The sequence below is a fragment of the Tupaia chinensis genome, unplaced genomic scaffold (genome assembly GCF_000334495.1).
Source record: "Tupaia chinensis unplaced genomic scaffold, TupChi_1.0 Scaffold000039_1, whole genome shotgun sequence".
Taxonomy (NCBI): Eukaryota; Metazoa; Chordata; class Mammalia; order Scandentia; family Tupaiidae; genus Tupaia; species Tupaia belangeri.
In genome coordinates this window covers 1,727,239-1,748,194 of record NW_006159494.1, presented here as the reverse complement: position 1 = coordinate 1,748,194, position 20,956 = coordinate 1,727,239, and the positions used below count along the sequence as shown (strand labels likewise).

The following is a 20,956-nucleotide window of genomic DNA, read 5'->3' as shown; positions in this document are numbered from 1 at the left end:
GGGAAAGGGGTAGCTCCAGCTGAATTTCTTAGTGTAGGATCCGTTTGGTGATGAGGAGGCTGTTTTGAAGCAGATTACTTTAAAATCTGTTTTTGTTTTGTTTGTAAATTTCAGGATTGGCATCTCCTGTCTTTTTCCTGCCTCTTGGCATTTTAGCATCTCTCCGGTAGGGTGTCCTCGAATTCTGAATACCAATTTACGCCAGATTATTGTCATCAGCGTTCTGGCTGCTGCTGTGTCACTTTTATACTTCTCTGTTGTCATCATCCGAAATAAGTATGGGCGGCTTTCCAGAGACAAGAAATTTCAAAGGTAAGAGAGTGAAAATTCTCGTTTTCTAGATCGATGCCGTACTTTCTGTCTTATTTGATTCAGTCTACTAGAAATAACACCATAGAACAGGAGGCTTCTAAACTACAGAAGTTTATTTCCCTCAGTTCTGGGGACTGAGGTGATCAAGGTGCTGGCAGATTCTATGTCTGGAGAGGGCCTGTTTGCTGATTCTTAGAGGGGGCTTTCTTGCTGTGTCCTCACATGGTGGAAAAGGGAACTAGAGATATTTTTGGGATCTCTGAGGTCTCTGCCCTTATGGTCTAATCACCTTCCAGAGACTTCCTGTAGCATCACATAGATGACTAGGTTTTCACGATAGGAATTTGGGTAGACACGAACATTCAAATCATGACACCTTCACTTCACGGCTTAAAGACATTTGGAATCAGGGTGGAACTGAAGGAGCATGTAACTATAGGAAGCAGATTCTGTGCTGAATATAGCAGAGCCTGAAAAATTAAACTGTCTGAAACTGGGTAACTGCAGGCTACCAAATTAGTATCATTGGAGGCCCTAGCGTAATTATTTCAACCTTAGCCTCTCCTGTAATATGTGTGAAGCTAACTTTGAGTTACAGTTGCTTTTTGGAACATGTTTGACTTTTTCCAAAGGAATGATGAATGTGTATCTATCTGATTTAATGACCTTTATCACCATCCCTTGTTTTGTTTTCCTTTTTTGGCAGTTGTAAAAATTTGTAGCATTGTTACTACACAGCTGAGAAATCATTGACTTGATACTTGCTTACGGTTTATGACATTTTCTCTGTTAGGTTTAGGATGACATCCTCTAAGTAAACGCATGTGTATTTTTCCAAACAAGGTACTTGGCACGAGTCACCGACGTCGAAGCGACCGACACCAACAACCCCAGTGTGAACTACGGCATCGTGGTGGACTGCGGCAGCAGCGGGTCTCGAGTATTTGTCTATTGCTGGCCGAGGCATAATGGCAATCCTCATGACCTGTTGGATATCAGACAAATGAGGGATAAAAACCGAAAGCCAGTGGTCATGAAAATCAAGCCTGGTATGTGTAGAGGAGAGCTCTCTGGCTGTCATCAGAGCTGTCCCTCCTTTCTCCGCCTTTACCTTTCTCTCCACACTGTCATCACTGCACTTCAGAGAGCACCCCGGGACCAACGGGGTCTCCCTGTTTCACTTTCTTTTCCCTTTTGCTGTCTGTTTTGCCTGTGACTAACACCTTGATAAAACATCCAAAAACTGTCTTTTTGTCTCCTATAGCATTTATGATAGTGCCTTACTCATGATGGCTACTCATATGTTTGGTACACGTTAATTGCGGAGGGTTTTTTTCTCTATTTAGTCATTGGTCTCTGTCCTTAATGACAACATGTAAGGGGTCTGCAAAGAGTTCGTGGAAAATGCATACTATGAAAAAACAATAGATTTCACATTTTTAGCACCAAAAACATTTGTACTTTAATTTCATTTTTTCCACGAACATTTTGAAGTCCCCTTGTTACTTCAGATAACTCATGAAAATCTGTAGTATATTGATGTAGTTGTCACTTTCAGAACATGCTGCCTAAATGTATTTCAGATCATTTAGATTACTTAATAAGGGTGACCATAAAACTTAAAAGAGCAGCTATAGTTATGTGTATAGTTTTTAAAGAGATTACAATTTCTTTTCTTTTTTTTTTTCTAGAGAGAATTTTGCCATAGGGTGCGTGTGCTTGCTACAGAGACAGAAAGCAAGAAATCACCCCTCAGGGTGAATGGCTATGCCACAATCCCTTCTTCTCCATTCTCCTCTCAGGATTTAGGGCATGCTGCATGCACATGTGCCCAGCATGAATTTTAAGCCACCAGGTCCAGGACTCAAACCTCAGCCCACTACGTGGGAGTCCAGCAACATAGCCATTATGCTATTTGCTGGTCCTAGAGATTACAATTTCTAAGCCAGTGTCATATGTAAAGATTGAGATTTGGCTTCCCCAATAGATGACTTCAATCCATGATTCTCAGTCTTTTTCTGTTTAATCACCTTTTCCACGGGCATCAGCCTGTCTAGAGTGTTAAAAATGGAAGCTAGACCAGCTGGTAACATGGTGGTTAAAGAGGCGGAGTCCCACATGACTGACTACACATTTGGAGTCCAAAACCTGGTGGCTTGAGACGCATGCCAGATTCGTGTGTGCATGCCCAAAATCTGGAAGACAGAAATGGTGGAAAAGGGTTTGTGGTGTGGCTGTCCTCCATGGGAGATGTTGTCTCTCTTTCCAGGAAACTCATGTATACTTTGACAAGTTTTTTTTAAAAAAAAAAAAAAAAAAAAAAAGCTGTGGGCTGAGATGGAAGCTATCAGGAATACCTTGAAACAAGCTTTTGGTCTTGATAGACACTGATTTCAAACAGTAAGTCATAGATCCTACTCAACGGACAGCACTTTTATTTCTTCTGAGTACCATATCAAATCCAAACAATCCAAGGAATTTATCTTTAAAGTATTAGGAAAGGTGGGGCCAGCAGATGGCAAAGTGGTTAAGGTGCTGGACTCCCACATGGCTGACTGTGGTTCAAGTCCAGATCCAGTGGCTTGAAACTCAAGCCAGGCACGTATGTATGTGCCGAAAATCCTGAGAGGAGAATGGAGGTGAAGGGGTGTGGCATGACCATCCCTCCTGGGGGTGATTTCTCACTTGATCTCTCTTGGTCTCTCTCTGTCTCTCCAGCAAGCACAGGTGCCCGATAGCAAAAATCTCAAAAAATGCGTAAATAAATAAAATTAGGAAACGGTAGCAAATAGTAGTCAGAGCTTCTTATATCGCCTTTCAGAAATACAGGTTGAGTCTCCCTTATCCAAAATGCTTGGGCTCAAAAGTGTTTTGGGGTTTGGATTTCAAATTTTTTTGGATTTTGGAATGTTTGCCTATACCTAATGAATTATCTTGGGAATAGGACCCAAGTCTAAACAAAGAATTCACTTATGTTTCACATATATCTTAAACACAAAGCCTGGCGGTAACTTCATACAGTTACTTTTATTGCAGTGTTTTAACTGTGATTAAGCACATGAGGTCAGGTGTGGAAATTTCCATTTGCGATGCCATGTTGGCACTCAGAAGTTTCCAATTTGTAGCATTTAGAATTTTGGATTTTCCTACTAGGGATGCTCAACCTGTATAAATAAAAAGATACTCAATTTAACCTAAGAAAATACCTGTCCAAATAAAATAGTTCCTGACTACATAGCATGGGAACCTTTTGAGTGCTACTCATTCTTCCTTGAATAATTCATACCCTGCTTTATTTTTTAGCTGCTCTTAACCAATGGCTGTTCTTTGGTATTTGAACAGCTGGATGCCAGCATCTGTGCCCACCGATTATTTTGATACCAGAATACATTTTTATGAATGAAGACTAATTTTTCTTGACATCTCAGCGAATGACTCAATTTTTAATTTTCTGTTTCCTACCCCTTTTTATGTGTCCCTAGTCTGGAAACATTTTCAGGATTAAAATAATATTGGTCAGGAATTTTAAAATCACCATAAGATTAAGAAATAAACCTCTAGAAAGCACACTGCATGTAATTTAGCTTCACATGCCAGGTTCCAATCCATGATTACACTGGTCTCATGGAATAAGATGAAAACGTTCATGCCTTGATTGTCCATCTAGGACAAAGGAACAGCTACAGTGTCATTCCAGGATAGAAACCAGAATCTCATTAAAATCGGGCTTCCATGGCTTACTCTATGCAAAGTATTTGAAATGAGGATCAAAATACCTCTACATAGCAGTACTTCTCTGTGTTAAGGTATAGAAATTTCCTTAATAGGAACGTAATATGAGATCACCCAAGGAACAGCAGTCTATGAAAGCCAGAATGTGTGTTGGGGTGACAGAGGGGTTTTATCCAAGAAACTGACTGGGCTGCTAGATGCCCTGGGTCAGTGGTAGATAAGAGCAGCTGTAGAAATTGAGTTCGTATCTGGACACATTGCCTTTGGGGTGCGGTGAGGACATGCGGTGGCAGTGTCCAGTGGACAGTTGCCCTATACTGATCTGGAGGTGGAGAGGTCTGGGCGGCCAGCACTCAGATACAGGGTCATGGCCTGTCAATGGCTGTGGAAGCCATGGGAGGGAGTGAGCGTTCCTGAGGAAGAGGGGAACTTGTTTCTCAAAGGCAGAGATGAGCTCTCATGCGTGGCACATAGTGTTCGGCCTGGTCTGTGTTTGATGACTAGGAAGACAACCACATAGAACTGAACACTTAGTGCCACCAGCATTAAAGGAAGAGCGACTGGAAGTAGTTGCGAGAGGGGCTGGAGAAGCTAGGAGAGTATAGAGTATAGCTTGAATTTTCTCAGATTAGCCACGTGGAAGAAATGTAACATGTGAACTAAAATGTCTACTTGTTCATCGACTTATCGTGTTTCTCTAGGCATTTCAGAATTTGCTACCTCTCCAGAGAAAGTCAGTGATTACATTTCTCCGCTTCTGAACTTTGCCGCAGAGCACGTGCCACGGGCAAAACACAAAGAGACCCCTCTCTACATTCTCTGCACAGCTGGAATGAGAATCCTCCCCGAAAGGTGATCCTGAGGGTGAGGGTGAGGCCAAGGGCGAGGATGAGGGTGAAGGTGGGCTGTAGTTGGGGGGTATCCCTCTCTTCCTTCCCTTCTCCTCCTCTACCTCCTCCATTATCATCATCACCACCACCACCACCATCTTCATCAAGAGTAAAACATTAAAATTCTTTCTTCAAATCTGGGATAGGACCAGAACTATTTCCTTAGCCAGAACCCACTAAATGCCCTTTTAAAAAGATTTTTACCATAGGGCCCATGAACAACTCGCTGGAGGGAGAGAGAAGGAAAATGAGAAATCACTCTCTAAGGGAGCTAGCCATGCTGTAATCCCTTCTCACCCAAGGAACAGCAGTCTATGAAAGCCAGAATGTGTGTTGGGGTGACAGAGGGGTTTTATCCAAGAAACTGACTGGGCTGCTAGATGCCCTGGGTCAGTGGTAGATAAGAGCAGCTGTAGAAATTGAGTTCGTATCTGGACACATTGCCTTTGGGGTGCGGTGAGGACATGCGGTGGCAGTGTCCAGTGGACAGTTGCCCTATACTGATCTGGAGGTGGAGAGGTCTGGGCGGCCAGCACTCAGATACAGGGTCATGGCCTGTCAATGGCTGTGGAAGCCATGGGAGGGAGTGAGCGTTCCTGAGGAAGAGGGGAACTTGTTTCTCAAAGGCAGAGATGAGCTCTCATGCGTGGCACATAGTGTTCGGCCTGGTCTGTGTTTGATGACTAGGAAGACAACCACATAGAACTGAACACTTAGTGCCACCAGCATTAAAGGAAGAGCGACTGGAAGTAGTTGCGAGAGGGGCTGGAGAAGCTAGGAGAGTATAGAGTATAGCTTGAATTTTCTCAGATTAGCCACGTGGAAGAAATGTAACATGTGAACTAAAATGTCTACTTGTTCATCGACTTATCGTGTTTCTCTAGGCATTTCAGAATTTGCTACCTCTCCAGAGAAAGTCAGTGATTACATTTCTCCGCTTCTGAACTTTGCCGCAGAGCACGTGCCACGGGCAAAACACAAAGAGACCCCTCTCTACATTCTCTGCACAGCTGGAATGAGAATCCTCCCCGAAAGGTGATCCTGAGGGTGAGGGTGAGGCCAAGGGCGAGGATGAGGGTGAAGGTGGGCTGTAGTTGGGGGGTATCCCTCTCTTCCTTCCCTTCTCCTCCTCTACCTCCTCCATTATCATCATCACCACCACCACCACCATCTTCATCAAGAGTAAAACATTAAAATTCTTTCTTCAAATCTGGGATAGGACCAGAACTATTTCCTTAGCCAGAACCCACTAAATGCCCTTTTAAAAAGATTTTTACCATAGGGCCCATGAACAACTCGCTGGAGGGAGAGAGAAGGAAAATGAGAAATCACTCTCTAAGGGAGCTAGCCATGCTGTAATCCCTTCTCCATTCTCTTCTTGGCATTGTGGGCACGCAAGCACACACCTGACATGATTTTCGGGCCCTGTGGAGTCGGCCTTGTGGGATCCAGGACTTGATCACTTGACCACCTGCTGGGCCCTCACCAAATATTTTTTAATTTACTCGTTTATGACTGCAAACTGTAAAGTTGTCATTTTAAAAACTCTTTTATTGGGACGAGCAGATGGCATAATGGCTACTTCACTGGACTCTCATGTAGTCGACCCATGGTTTGAGTCCCAGACTAGGTGGCTTAAGCTCACACCAGGTGCGTGTACATGTGTGCCCAAGATCCCGAGAGGAGAATGGAGGAGAAGGGATTGCAGCGTAGCCATCCCCCCGGGGGTGATTTCTCACTTTCTGTATCTCTGTCTTTCTGGCGAGTGTATGCGCCCTATAGCCAAAACCTAAAAAACAAACAAACAAACAAACAAACAAACAAAAAAAAAACCTCTTTTATTAATTGAAGGATTTTATCAGTTGCAGTTTTACATTTAGGAATCACATCATTTACATAACTTGTTCATTTTAAAGTATCTTTCTCAGTCTTTTCAAAATCAGTCTGTTCTGGTTTTAAAATTAACATCATTTAGAAAATGTCATATATATATATATATATGTATATATATATATATTGTTTTTTTCTTTTTAAAACAAAAAAGTTCAGGCTATAATATTTGGATATGTAAATTTTTGAATTCCCTTACAGCCAGCAGAAAGCCATTCTGGAAGACCTCCTGACTGATATTCCTGTGCACTTTGACTTTCTGTTTTCTGACTCTCATGCAGAAGTAATTTCAGGGAAACAAGAAGGTAAATGGGTCTTCAACTTAAAATTTGGGAAGCCACTCCTTTAAATATTCCCCATTTCCCCCAGTGTACAGTATATTAAATTACTCTTAATATCTCAACATTTCAAAAATCATAGCCTTGAAATGTTAAGTTTTAGGTCAGTTTCTTACATGACTGGTCTTTATTCCCTAAACATTAAGCCATTAAAAATAATTCAGTTTGTCTTGCATTTAAAGAACGTATTTTGAATTCATTTGACAGAAAGATTTGTGTTCTTTGTCTACGTTATATGGCTTTTGAGTATTATCAAAATATGTCCACAGGAACCGTCTGATTTACTTGCTAGGAAGGAAAAAATCATCTTGACTTTGATACACTAAGAAAATATTAGTTCTATTTTCAAAAAATTATTCTTTGTCTTTTGTTGTTGTTGTTCCATTGCCTGAGCTATGTGCCTTCACCAGAGTGACAGAAAAAGAGGAAGGAGGGGGAAAGTGCCCCCCAGACAGGGTATGGTCATGCACAACCCTTTCTCCTCCACCCTTCCATCCTGTTGCGATGTCAGGCAAACACAGGGGTGTTCTTGAAGCTGCCAGGGCCAGGACTCGCCACAGGCAGCCACATGGATCTGGCCCTCAACCACAGGGCTGTGGTGCCAGCCCCTTTCAGAGAAATTATTTTGCCTGAAAATAAAATGACAAGTCAAGAGAATTACCGAGGAAAGAGCTTGCTAGAAATAGAGACCAAAAATATTTATTTCGAAGTCATGTCATTTTAGCAAATACTTTCTATGTGAAAGGCATTGTAGAGAGTAGAAAATGGGGTGAAATTCAGATATTGCCATTGAGCTGCTTGTGGATGCAGAATTAGGTATTATACCAGGTAGTTTCGTTGCCAGAAGGGAAATAAGGAAAACTTATTGTGGAAGTACAAAGGAGGGAGGCTTTTTTTTTTTTTTTTTTTTTTTTCAGCAAAGGAGAAAGCGACAGGGATAGTTCTAAGTAGCACATACGAGGGGCGGGGGGGCACAGTAAGGCTAGAGCTCTGAAGGAGGCACAGGAAGCTCGTTCTAAACAGAAGTTACCTCAGTCAGTACAGGTCAAAAAGGATGCATGTGGAAAAGGAACAGAAATGTGGTAGTTTGATGGTTATGGCTGTCTGGAAAGATGGTGTAATGCTAAAACTTGGGTAGGGCAGTGGATGGTGTGGTGTTTAAGGCTCCGGATTCCACATGGCCATCTCCACAGTTCCAGTCTTAGACCTGGCAGCTTGAAAAGCACACTGGGAGCCCCTGTGTGCAAGCCCCAAATCCTGAGAGAAGTGATTGCCACGTGGCCATTCCTCCTGGGGAGTGATTTCCCCCATCTCCTCTCTGTCTCTCTCTCTGGCTAACACATGTGTCCTATGGCAAAAATCTAAGAAAGGGAAAAAACGAAAGTTGAATGAATCTTGAATTGTCAGGCTGAGGAGTTTGGACTTTGTTGTGTAGATCAGTCTTGTAGCAAAGAATAGGGTTGGGGCAGGAAGAGGGTCCATGGGCTGTTGCCTCTCTATAAAGAGTGCCCAGAATCCCAGGAGGAAAATGGAGAAGAGGGAATTGCAGCTATGGCCATGGGGGCTGGGGAAGGGTTTCTCACTTTCCTTCCCACTGTCTCTCTCCTCTCCAGACAAACCCTATGATAAAAACCTTAAAAAAGGGAAAAAGTTGCAAAATTGCAATTATAGATTTTATTTTTTAAAAAGAACTTCATAGAAAATAAAAACACCAGTATTTCAAAACAACTCATACATTTCAAAGGAAAATTAGCAACTGGAGAATTCTATTTTTAACCTATGTAAATGATACAAAACTGTAAATGTTGAAATTGGGAGTTCTTGGCAAACCATTAGAAAAGGCTGAAAACATAAGTAGAAATGTGTTATTCCAGATTATGTTTTCACAGGTTGTCAGGGAGTAAAATAAATAAGATGTTTGCACAGACTGCATTAATAGGAATTATACAAAATGTTTTAAAACTTTCACTTTTCTTATTTCCACCCTGTGAAACGTCTGTAGGTGTATATGCTTGGATTGGCATTAATTTTGTCCTTGGACGATTTGAGCATATTGAAGACGGTGAGTGTCATGCTTTCCACTAATGTGTGTAGCCAGGTATCGCGGGTCTTTTTGTTTAATCTAAAGGCTGAAAAAGGAGTGAAGTTTTGTGACACTTAAGTGCATAGGAGTAGAGCAAGAGGCACTGCTGTGTATTAACACAATCCAGATTGATTTTAGTTGAGAGTACTCCGGGTTTGCCTAAATAAGTCTAAATGTACCAGGAGAACAAATGACCCAACAAAAGATCCCATTTTTCACATTTGTCCTGTTCTAAGGACCACTTTTTTTTTTTTTAATTATTTATTTATTTATTACTATTACTATTTTAAAGTTCATCATAGGACATGTGCTCACCAGAGAAAAAGAGAAAGTGGAAAAGCAAGTTACCAGGCCCGGGACACAGACCATGGTTGGCCATGTGGGAGTCCAGCGCCCCAACCACCACACTATCCACTGGCCGCCAGTGAACATTTCTTGTTCTTTCCAGATGATGAGGCTGTCGTGGAAGTGAACATTCCTGGTAGTGAAAGCAGTGAAGCCATTATCCGTAAAAGAACAGCGGGTATTCTGGATATGGGAGGCGTGTCGACTCAGATAGCATATGAAGTCCCCAAAACTGTAAGCTTTGCCACCTCACAGCAGGTTATTATCTGTACAAATTTCCTTCCGTTTGTTTGGTTTTCATTTAACATGTCTCCATCCGTTTTTGTTTTGTTTTCTGAGTCTGAACACATCCTTCCTCTGCTTGCTGAGGTACCACCTTCTCAACCCAGGAGAAAGGCGGCAGGAGGAACAAGGCAGATCTCAACTAAGCCCTTTGTGTTTGTTCATTGAAATCAGCTGGTTTGTTTTCCAAACGTAGAGTTTTTCTTTGGTATCTATGTCAGTCGCATGCTTGAATCTTTGTTTATATTTTCTCTCTAATCACTTTTCTCAACAGCATTTGTAAAACAATATAATAGTATATTTTTAAAGTTATAATTGGGGGAAATCCTTTTTTTGTTTTTAATGGCTCAGACAGCTTTTGAACTTTGCTGGGAAAGGTTGAGGTTTGTATCCACTGTGCAGCATTTTTGAGGTTATGGTTAATCTCCCTTCTTCATCCACTTCAGTGCTCTCAGGAGCTGCCTATAAGTTTCTCAGTAGGTAGCCAACCCTGTGTAGACCACAGAATGATATCCAGAGGTATTCTGAGTCACTACATGGCCTTATTACTTGTTTCTGTTCAGTAATAAATTAACACCCAAACCTGATTGCCTACATTTTCCCCTAGAAGGTAGGAACACAGCAGAGTGTGGTAGATGGAAGTGAGACTTGGAGCTGGGCCAACTTAGGCTGCATCATCACCCGTTCCCCACTAGTTGTCTAACCTTAGACAAGTCATGTAACTTCCTGAGCCTCTTTCTTCATCTGTAAGTGTGAGTGCAAGTACCTACAACATAGGGTCAGCAGAAGGTTTAAATGAGATCATGTATTTAATATATCTAATTCATGGCCATCACCTAGCCTGTGCTCAGTAAATGTTATCTAAGTCTTTATGAAGCTCCTTGGAAAAATACTTTGTAAATGCAAGTATTACAATCTGTGTTGTCTAATTCCCATTCTAGACATACCTCTAGAAACTGCAATACTCTTTGTAAAAATCCTATCTTCCACTTCCAGTATAAAGTAAAAAAAAAAAGTATCCACACATATTCATTTACACACACACATACACACACACATGCTATATATATATAAAATTTTCCTGTGGACTCATCATCTAAAAAAAATTGTTAGCATTTTGATGAATTTCTCTTTATTTTTTATATGATTTTGTGTCCTCTACTTAACAGTGCCTGAGCTTACTCCTCTAGAAGTTGTTGATTACTGTAATTAACTTAACCTTCCTTTGGTGTTGAATATTTAGAGAATGCCCAGTTTTTTCTATCAAAGAATTCCAAAGTACTTCTTTGTGCGTAGAGACTTTTCTGTGTAAAGTTTATGCCTGTAGCTTAAGATTTCATAAATAGATTTACTTGGCCAGAGGGTATGACTGTTAGGTCATCTTTAAAGTCGTGATGTATTTTTCTTCATTTTTCAATGCAACGATGCGTCAGGACTTTCCCAACAACTCAATATATTGTATTACTACTTCCTTTGTTGAAAAGTTGCAGCAAGAATACAAATGTGCAGGGCAAATGAAATTTCCTGTCAGAATTATCATTGAATTATGAAGGATGCTTAGAGGGATCCTTAGGAAATACAGAAGCAGAAAATTTTGCCCCTCTTAGATGAGACTCTTTTTAGACCCTTGTATATAGCAGGAGGCTAAAGTTGCTGAAAATATTAAAATTTCTCATCCTCATGTCTGCAGGAGGAAATAGCTAAAAACCTATTAGCTGAGTTTAACTTGGGATGTGATGTCCACCGCACCGAGCACGTGTACCGAGTCTACGTAGCCACGTTCCTTGGGTTTGGTGGCAATGCTGCCCGACAGAGATATGAAGACAGGATATTCGCCAATACGCTTCAAAAGAACAGGTAAAGCACCTTGCACTGCTTAGCAGCCACTAGCAAACCTCGCCCCTCCTCATAAAAGCAGATCCGAGCAAAGCAGGGAGAACCTGGTCAACCCAAGTGTGTCCCCACTCTTTATTCCCCACCACTGAGGGGAGGCAGGCCTGAGAGGACTTCCCGGTCCTGCTGCCAGCCCTCTCCCACTGGGCTTCGACAGAAGCTCTCTCTTTCTCTCAGACCTATCTCTTACCTAATGGGTTAGACATTTCTCCAGTGGGGTATAGCAGCAGTCCCCAACCTTTTTGGCACAAGGGACCAGTCTCGTGGATGGACAGTTCTATAGGGTAGAAGTGATTCAGGATGATTCAAAAGTGTTACATTTGTTGTGCACTGGATTTCTGTTACTATTACAGTGTAATATATAATGAAATAATTATACAATGCGCTCAACATCATGCAAAATTAGCCGGAGCCCTGAACTTATTCTCCTGCAGCGAGACAGTCCCATCTGGGGGCTCCTATGAGAATCTAATGCTGCCACTGATCTGATAGGAGGCAGAGCTCGGGGTAACGTGAGTGATGGGGAGCGGCTGTAAATACTGATGAAGCGTCGCACGCTCATCTGCTGCTCACCTCCTGCTGTGTAGTCCAGTTCCTAACAAGCCACAGTCCACTATGGTCCGTGGCCCAAGGGTTGGGGACCCCTGTGGTACAGGATAGTTTTAAGCCCTGGGTAATGCTGTCCGTGACTACACAGTCCTTGTGAAGTGGGCACCTAGGGCATGGCTGATGTCCCAGAGGCCTTCAGTTGCATGTCCTCTTACCCTAGCTGAGAAGGTTGAAGTAGTGTTTCAGGACACTTTGGATAACCTGCCTGCAGCTGCTTAGTAGATGAGAACCGTAGCAAAAGGAGATATTCAAGAGAAAGAGATGATCTAGAAGTTAGATGTAGAAGTCAGAGTTAGTGATTTAAACATTTTAGTAGTGAAACTTCCAGAAAAGAGTTTATAGGGCCTGGCTGGCAGCATGGTGGTTAAGGCAGTGGATCCCACATGGCTGATTGTGCGGACCAAGTCCTGCAGTCTGCAGCTTGAAAAAACAGGCCTGGCGTGTGTGCATGCAAGCCCAAAATCTCTAAAGGAGAATGGCAGAAAAGGGATTGCGGCATGGTCATTCCCCTAGGAAATGACTTCTCACTTTCTCTCTTTCTGTCTGTCTCTCTCTGGCCCTATAGCAAAACTACAAAAAAAAAAAAAAAAGGGGGGGGGTTTATATAGAATTTTGGTATAGAAAATATAAAACAAAAGCAGCACTCTATTACTTTAAATTTATTTTCTAAGTTTAAATACATATCAATTCTTGATTTGAAAGTACTCCGTAAGAATAGAAAAGCTATTTGGATGAATTTTAAAAATCTGAATCTGGGGTTATATATAATAAACTATCCTATTAATGACTGTGTTTTATTTCTTTGTTTGTTTTGGTAAAACAACTTCGAGTGGAAAAACTGTTCCATAGAGCTAAGCATTTCTTTTCTATAGGACTTCTCAGGACCTGTGGTATAACTGTCTACAGCAGCTGGGATGAAGAGTTGATGAATTAAATAAGTTGAAACAGAGTTCTAAAAATATGCTCAAACCTTACATGTGTTTTACTCTCTGTATTCATTCGCTCTGAACTAAAGTCTGTTCTTGGACTAGAACCACCATTTCTGAGGCAACACAGTATCCTCTAGATGTCTGTCTGCCTTTCTTTAAAGAACCCAAGGACTTCTAGACATTTGGGAAACAGTGTGGTACCAAATCTTTCCTTCTGACTTTTCCCAGTTTTTATCAGTTGTTTTAGCTTATCCATCCCTGGTTCAACAACAGTTTCCTAGCAGCTGTCTTCATGTTTTCTAAATCATCTAACCTGGTTTTCTTAGGACCAATTCCTTCTCTTTTAGTCACATTTCAATCTATGTAAATTAAAATCACAAGCTCTAGTGGCAAAAGAGGACCCTCAGAAGCCGGGAGCATCAGGCCATGTTGCTGGGAATAGTCACATTGGGTCATTGGACAGGTTGGTTAACTGGGCTCTGTTCCCGGGTCGCTGCACCCAGTGACTATCCCTAGTCTCCTAAAAGGGCTCGAGTGTGCGTTTTCCTAATGCAATTATCCCAGAACACTTTGGTGTATCCCATAGACCTGGTCCTCCAGGACTCGTGTCCCTCAGAGCGTATTTTGAGAAACACTGGCTTGCAGCCTCATTTCTGAAACCTAGTTTCCTATAGGTCTCATGATTAAGTTTCTCCTTGTGCCATAGGTTCCTGGGTAAACAGACTGGGCTGACTCCCGAAGCTCCGTACCTGGATCCATGCCTACCCCTCGACATTAGAGATGAAATCCAGCAAAATGGACAGACCATGTACCTACGGGGTACTGGAGACTTTGACCTGTGTCGAGAGACTATCCAACCTTTCATGAATAAAACGAACGAGACACAGACTTCCCTCAATGGGGTCTACCAGCCCCCAATTCACTTCCAGAACAGTGAATTCTATGGCTTCTCCGAATTCTACTATTGCACCGAGGACGTGTTACGAATGGGGGGAGACTACAATGCTGCTAAATTCACAAAAGCTGCCAAGGTAACCTTCAGGGGAACCAGCCGCCCCTGCATGCTTTTGGGAGAACGGTGTACACAGTGACAGGTCATGGCTAAGGTGGAAAAGTAGTCACTGCGGAAGGAAGAAAGCCCCTGGAAGCCAGCTTCTGGCCAGCATTCCATTCACTGCTCTGGTCACCGTGACCTGCACATCGCCGTCCTTTATGTCACTGTTCTGTGCCTCTGCACCTCACCGCACTGCCAGCCTCCCTCGCCCTTAGCTGCCAGGAGTGCCTGTGTTCTCCTGTTTCTGCCTTGCTGACAGTGTCTCCCCGGGCTCTTTAACTCCCTTAAACCCGAGTGAGCTCAGATTCCACGTTGACCCGCTCATCTTGAAGTTTTTAGGTCGTCTCATCCATGCCCGTGATTTGCTGCCGTCTCTCGGGAAGAGTCTCCAGCCCGGACCCTGCCCGGCTGCCTGCCAGATTTCAGACAGACCCACCATTTTCTCCTCCTTCTGTTCCCATGGTGCCAGCTTGGTTAATGATGTCACCACTCAGCCAGTCCCACTCCCCAACACCTACGAGCTGTGGACTTCCTCCTTCTCTCAGCCACCACTCCCAGTACACCTCCAGTAATCAGCCACCATGCGTGCTGTTTTACGTCCTGAGTATTTCTCAGACCCATCCTTCCTTCTGTCCTACACCACTGTCCTCAGCCATCCTCTGTCCCGGCGCTATTGCAGGAGCCTCCATCCTTCTCTCCACACTGAGTATTCCCAGAGTATTCTGTCTGAAGTTCACATACAGTCTAGGGCTTCTTTTTGCTTCTGGGATGGATTCCCCATGTACCTTAGCATGTCAGCCCCAGCTCTGTACCCTCAGCCCCCACTAGCGTGTTAGTCTGTAATCATAACAGATAGCGATCGTTGCCCTCCACTCCATTCTGCTCCTCTGTGTCCTCATTCACAGCGGTTCCTTTTCCCGAGATGACTCTGCTGACCCTTGCCAGGCACAGCACTCTGTCCTGTGTCCCTTATCATACACCCAGGCAAGTTTCACCACCTGTCATCATCAGTTTCTTCATCCTTTAAGTAGATTAGGACAGTGGCCATGTTGAGGGTTAAATACTACATTCAGAAGAAACACACAAAGCTCAGTAAGTGTTAGCTGTTCATATTATTACAGATAACTTCAGGAAAAGGGTGTACCTCTCCCTTTTCTTAAAGAGCACGTTGGCCCAACTTGGTGATCATTGCTGGCTACTGAACTGCAGTGCTGTAAGCCACATGGCTGATAGCAGGTTTGAATCCCCTGTCCTGTCAACCCAAAACACACTGGGCACACCCGAGATTCTGATGAGCTAGAGAGCTAGGGAAAGGATTGTGGTGTGATGAGACGCTGTCAAGGCTCGCTCTCTCTCTCTTTTTCTCTCTGTGCACATACAAATAAGCTTTCTGTCATGACTTTAAAAAAAGAACACAGCCTTTTGTAAGCACCATTGTTTTCCCAGTGGTTTGCACTGCATCTGCCAGACATAGGTACTTAGTTTGCACTCGCTAAAATACTACTTCACCTTTCCAAAAGCTTATGCCTATAAAAGCATGCAGAGTGAAGAGAGAACTAAGCAATTTTGAAGAGGTGGGTTATGAGCAGAGAAATGCTCTTTAACAATACCTTCGGCAGAGTTTAAGATCAGAACAAGCATTGTATTTGCCAGTCAGTAAGTATCCAATGGGTGTTTGTATTGTGTTAATTATACACACGTTCTAAGTTAAACTTCTGTGTTTCCTAATTGGAAGGATATGCTTGTTATGAATGTGGATTCGGTAAACTATTTTTAAAATGAAAAAGGTTTTGGGGCCAGCCTATAACCTTGTGGTTAAGGCTGCCGGATCCCACATGGCTGCCTGCAGTTCAAGTTCCAAACCTGGCTGCATGAGTAACATGTGTACCCAAAACCCTGAGGAGGGAGAAACTGAGGGGAAGGGATTGTGACATGACCATGCCACACAGGGGATGGGGGTACATTCTTGCTTTCTCTCTGTCTCTCTAGTGAGCACATGTGCCCTTTGGCAAAAAAAAAAAAGAATGTTTTAATAAGCATTTATTAATGATTTCTTTTGGTGAAATTCCTTCAGGATTATTGTGCAACAAAGTGGTCGATCTTGCGGGAACGCTTTGACAGAGGACTGTACGCCTCTCATGCTGACCTCCATCGGCTTAAGTAAGTAGTGGCCAGCCAAGGGCCAGGTGTGGTAAGACACCATTCATTCAGTATTGGGTCCACTGGCTTGCTGCCCTCAGGACCCAATCCACCTTTCTCTCCTCCTCAACCACTGCTCCTTGTCATCCACTCTTGGCTCCTTTCAAATGGGACGTATACTTGTGCCCAGACATACCATCTTTCTATTTATATCTGTATATGTATATCATATATATATATATGTATTTTTTTTTCAGTATTACTCTTTCTTCCTCATTAAATTCCCCTGTTCATGACTGCTTGTTCCAGTCCTGCCCAAACATCAAAGTTGAGTCAGTTGCTGCCCCTTTCTAGTCTTCCTCTTTCCCCTCAGTGGACTCCATCCTCCTCTTTGAGTTTCCAGAGCACTCATACTTCTCTAACTCATTGGTCATATTCTGCTTTGTTTTACAGTTATTCATTGTTTTTCTAAAATCCCCCCATTATAGTCACTGAAGTGCAGTGACTGTATCTTGTATCTTACTACTTGCTTAGCACAGTACTTCACAGAAAACAAGCTTCTGATAAATATTTAGAACCGTAGAATATAAGAGCTCAAAAGACCTGTGAGCTTTGTTCTCATTTTATAATGAAACTGAGGTCCAAAGAGGTTAAAACCTGCTCAGTGTTTATTCAGTGAATAAATGATGGAATGTCTGAGAGGAGGATAAATCCTGTCATGGTAATTATTTAATTATTTTGAGATCAAGTTTCATGAACTAACTGCCGTTAACAGGTGAACTGCTTTGTGTGTGGGAGGAGGGACCTGAACCAGGGAACTCAGCTTGAAACACAGTGGTCTGGCTCCTGGGGAGCTGGCCTAAGGACGCCCGTGCACTGTCTCTGGGCCTGGTACTGTTTCAACAAGACCCTGACATGGTGTCCACCTTGGTATTTGCAGGTATCAGTGCTTCAAATCTGCCTGGATGTTCGAGGTATTCCATCGGGGCTTTTCGTTTCCTGTCAACTATAAAAACTTAAAGACTGCCTTGCAAGTGTATGACAAGGAGGTTCAGTGGACCCTGGGAGCGATCCTTTATAGGACCCGTTTTCTACCCTTAAGGTAGGGCTGTGAATTCAGTAATGTGAATAGAAAAGGAGGCTTCCCTGTAGTTACAGTGCCTCACGGTAACTATGGTTTGTGGGTGCTGGAAGGTATTGTTGTTGGGGCTGGCTGTGGGCAGAACTGCAGTCTGTGACGTTTAACTTTGGTCTTTCCCAATTCCCCACAGGGGCCTCCTCCCTCCCACCCTCCCTGGCCCATAACACACGGCACTTCCGTGCTGCTGCCCCGTGTTCAGCTACTGTCAGCTGTCAGTTTCAGCTGTAAGAGGTTTCATTCAGGGTTTCATAACCTTTAGGCTTTGGGCCTCTTCTCGAAATACTGTTTTTTAATGCATAATATAAACATATAGGATTATAGGAAAAAATTGTATTGAAATACATTAATTAAAGTATTAACAGAAAACAAATTTATGACAAGAGATATGTTCTTCTGTATTAACATATTAAATAACAAAATCTGGCAGCAGAACTAGTCATTTCTATAATTTCAAGGTAGTGTTGAGTGTCAGCAATATTTTGAGGCATCTTTGAGTCATGAACACTATGACAACACTGTAATGTGATTTTCGTTAATAACAGTGTCCCAGGTCCCGCAAATCCTTCAGTAGCTTGTTGTCTGCATTCATAATAGAAGGAACATAAAAGTGCATGTGTTCCCCCATTCAAGTTTGCAGACTCAAATGTCAGACGATCCCAGGTTAAGAACCCCAGTTAACTGATACACGAGAGATTGGGGCTTTTCCCCTCATTTAATCGGGCATTTTCCAGCAGTACTTTTGGCTGCAGAAATTGTGAGTAATGGGCGTTACTGATCCCAGACATGTAGTCCAGCGCCACATTCCTTCCAAGCATGAGTGAAACCCTCACAGTCCTGAATTTCTTTGGGTTTTATCACCCAAGTTATAATGATGGTGACGGCTACAGACCTAGGAACATTCCCACATGTTCTGTGTTAACCGAGCTCGCGGCGTTGGGCACGCCATCCTAGTTCCAGAGGAAAGGAATGTCTGAGTGGGGGTTAGCAGCCCTTGCGGCAGAGCTGGGGCTCACCCCAGACCCTCTCCCTCCCACTCCCTCTCTTACCTGTCTTATGTTTCCGTTTTGCCTCCGGTGGGCAGAGACATCCAGCAGGAGGTGTTCCGGGCCAGTCACGCGCACTGGAGGGGCGTCTCCTTTGTCTACAACCACTACCTGTTCTCTGGCTGCTTCCTGGTGGTCCTGCTGTCCATCCTCCTCTACCTGCTGCGGCTGCGGCGCATTCACCGGCGCACGGCCCGGACCAGCTCGGCCGCGGTGCTGTGGATGGAGGAAGGCCTCCCGTCCCAGAAGGCCTCCGGAACCTTATGAACCAGACTTAGCCAGCTCCAGGAAGACTTTCTCAAGGAAAAGCCATTTTTTTGCCTCAGGGTTTCACCTCTGTATTCTCCTATAGTTTGGTTTTATTTTGTTTTCCTTTGTGTTCTTAAAACAAAAACAGAATCTATTGTTTGTAAGCCCCATTGTCTTACTGGTATTGCATTTAGCCATTTTGAGTACAGCTTTAAAGTGAGGAGGAAGGAAAGGGAAATCCACTGGATTTTTGCTGCCTAGCATATCTGCCAAAAATTGCTGAGGTTTTAGGGGTTTCCTTAAGGTATATTAAATTTTAAGCAAATGCACTTTGATATTGGAGAGGAGTGGAAAAGATGCTTCTGTCCAGCAGAGGTAGGACTGAAGAGTGGTACTTTTACAGAACCAAAAAACATTATTAACTGAAACTGTATTTTTTTCCCCTCTAGCTTGAAAATTCTAACCTAAAGAGGGTGATGTTTAAATTTTGTTTATTGTTCAGGTCTGTCACTGTTCATGTTTTCTTTACAGGTTTAAAAATTCAAAGCCGTTTCTATCCAAACTAGAGAAATACTTAAAATCGGTAATGAAGAGACACCGAAAATGAGAAATATTGACTAGAGCTTTGTGAAAGTGTGGTAAAAAAAAAAATGCCCATGAGACGAATGAGAGCCTGCAGCGTTCTTTTAAAAACACACACTCCAAAATTGACTGTTCCATTTAATTTGATTTAGAAAAATCCCCATTGCTGTTGTTTTTTCCCCTGACCACAGGCTATTAGTCTCTTTATTCTAACTATCAGTGGCCTTAGAACACTTTGTTTAGAATTGGAAAATTCTAATATTTCACTGTTTTATGTTTTGGCTGGTGGGTACGTGTACTCAGCAGAGAGAGGGGGAGAGTAAGAAAGCACCTGCTCCCCATGGGGCCATGGTAACAGTGCAGTCCCTTCTCCATCTCTTCCCTCGTCTGGGATCTTGGGCATGCACACACAGGCACCCAGAGTGTTTTTAAGCCACCAGGTCCAAACTCAAACAGTCCAGTCCGTTATGTGGGATCTGGCTGTCTTAACCAACCAGCCCAAGTGACCAGTTAAAACTGGAACTGGTGCCCCCCCTGAGCACTTGAGGATTTTTAGGAGAAAGTTCTTGCTTATTCTGCTCCAGTTTTGTCCACCTCAAAGGTGGTGTCCCCTCCTAATTAGAAGCTACCTCAGCAGTTTTTGGGAGATCCCATGCTAGCCTGTGAAGTTCTCTCTCGTACTGCGGTAGCTCAGGCCATAGTGGGCAATGCCATTGTAAATCTAGACGAAGGGAAGAGTCTGAATGTAAGAGAAGAAATGAACTCACATTCTGAAGGAAACAAATCTGACATTTCAAGCAAAAACTTGAAAAGGACAACTGGATTGGCTTGTGTGACAGGGATTGTTTCTCGCCTGCTCATTTACTTTCACAGTTTGGGGAATTCCCATAGTTTTCAGGTAATGTTCTTTTTGCGTAAGTGCGTGTGCACCCTGTGCTATTTCCTAACTCCAGAACAATGAAATACATGGAGTTGGTAGCAAATGCTATTTTTTGAGAACCATTAGCTGCTAACTTTAAAAATCACTGATTAGAGAAAAAACTTATATTCCGCAGCCCTATTAACTTGGGGGAAAAAAGTTGGGAGTCTATCTTGTTGATTACTTAATAACATGACATCCTTACTGCATATTGATGACTTAAAAGATTACAGATTTCTGAAAGTGTTCTGCTTCTCTTCGAACTGAATATTCTGGCAATGAAAAACTATTGGTAGGATATTTGCCTCTTAAATACCCAGAGGGTTGGAGATGCTGTGTGGTATTTCAGCAGCGAATGTGAGCAGTCTTGCTCCAGAGAGGTTGGGAATGTCCTTGGGAACTCAAGAGAACCAGCTTTCTAAATGCAGGCCTCCAGTCCTCCATCCAGCCACACAGGAGCCATGTTAGCCATACTCCAGAAGCAGAGTGAGCTAGTGAGTGCCTCCTTGGTTTCGTGGAGGCATTT

General features: G+C 43.0%; 1 protein-coding gene across 3 annotated transcripts in view; it reads left to right on the top strand.

The window, feature by feature from the left end:
- Positions 1-20,657, top strand: part of ENTPD4 (ectonucleoside triphosphate diphosphohydrolase 4) — a 22,608-nt gene extending 1,951 nt beyond the window's left edge. The window contains exons 2-12 of one of the 3 annotated variants that reach the window (XM_006140672.3): positions 115-312; positions 1,156-1,361; positions 4,746-4,896; positions 7,026-7,129; positions 9,165-9,224; positions 9,694-9,824; positions 11,563-11,729; positions 14,010-14,334; positions 16,432-16,517; positions 17,437-17,598; positions 18,719-20,657. In XM_006140672.3, the coding sequence (XP_006140734.1) occupies positions 115-312; positions 1,156-1,361; positions 4,746-4,896; positions 7,026-7,129; positions 9,165-9,224; positions 9,694-9,824; positions 11,563-11,729; positions 14,010-14,334; positions 16,432-16,517; positions 17,437-17,598; positions 18,719-18,947 (1,819 nt within the window). In that variant the 3' untranslated portion in view covers positions 18,948-20,657. Of the gene's footprint in view, positions 1-114; positions 313-1,155; positions 1,362-4,745; positions 4,897-7,025; positions 7,130-9,164; positions 9,225-9,693; positions 9,849-11,562; positions 11,730-14,009; positions 14,335-14,689; positions 16,165-16,431; positions 16,518-17,436; positions 17,599-18,718 lie in introns of those variants that run through there. The other 2 variants (XM_006140671.3, XM_027772813.1) reach the window with 2 other exon arrangements.
- Positions 20,658-20,956: the final 299 nt, after the last annotated feature.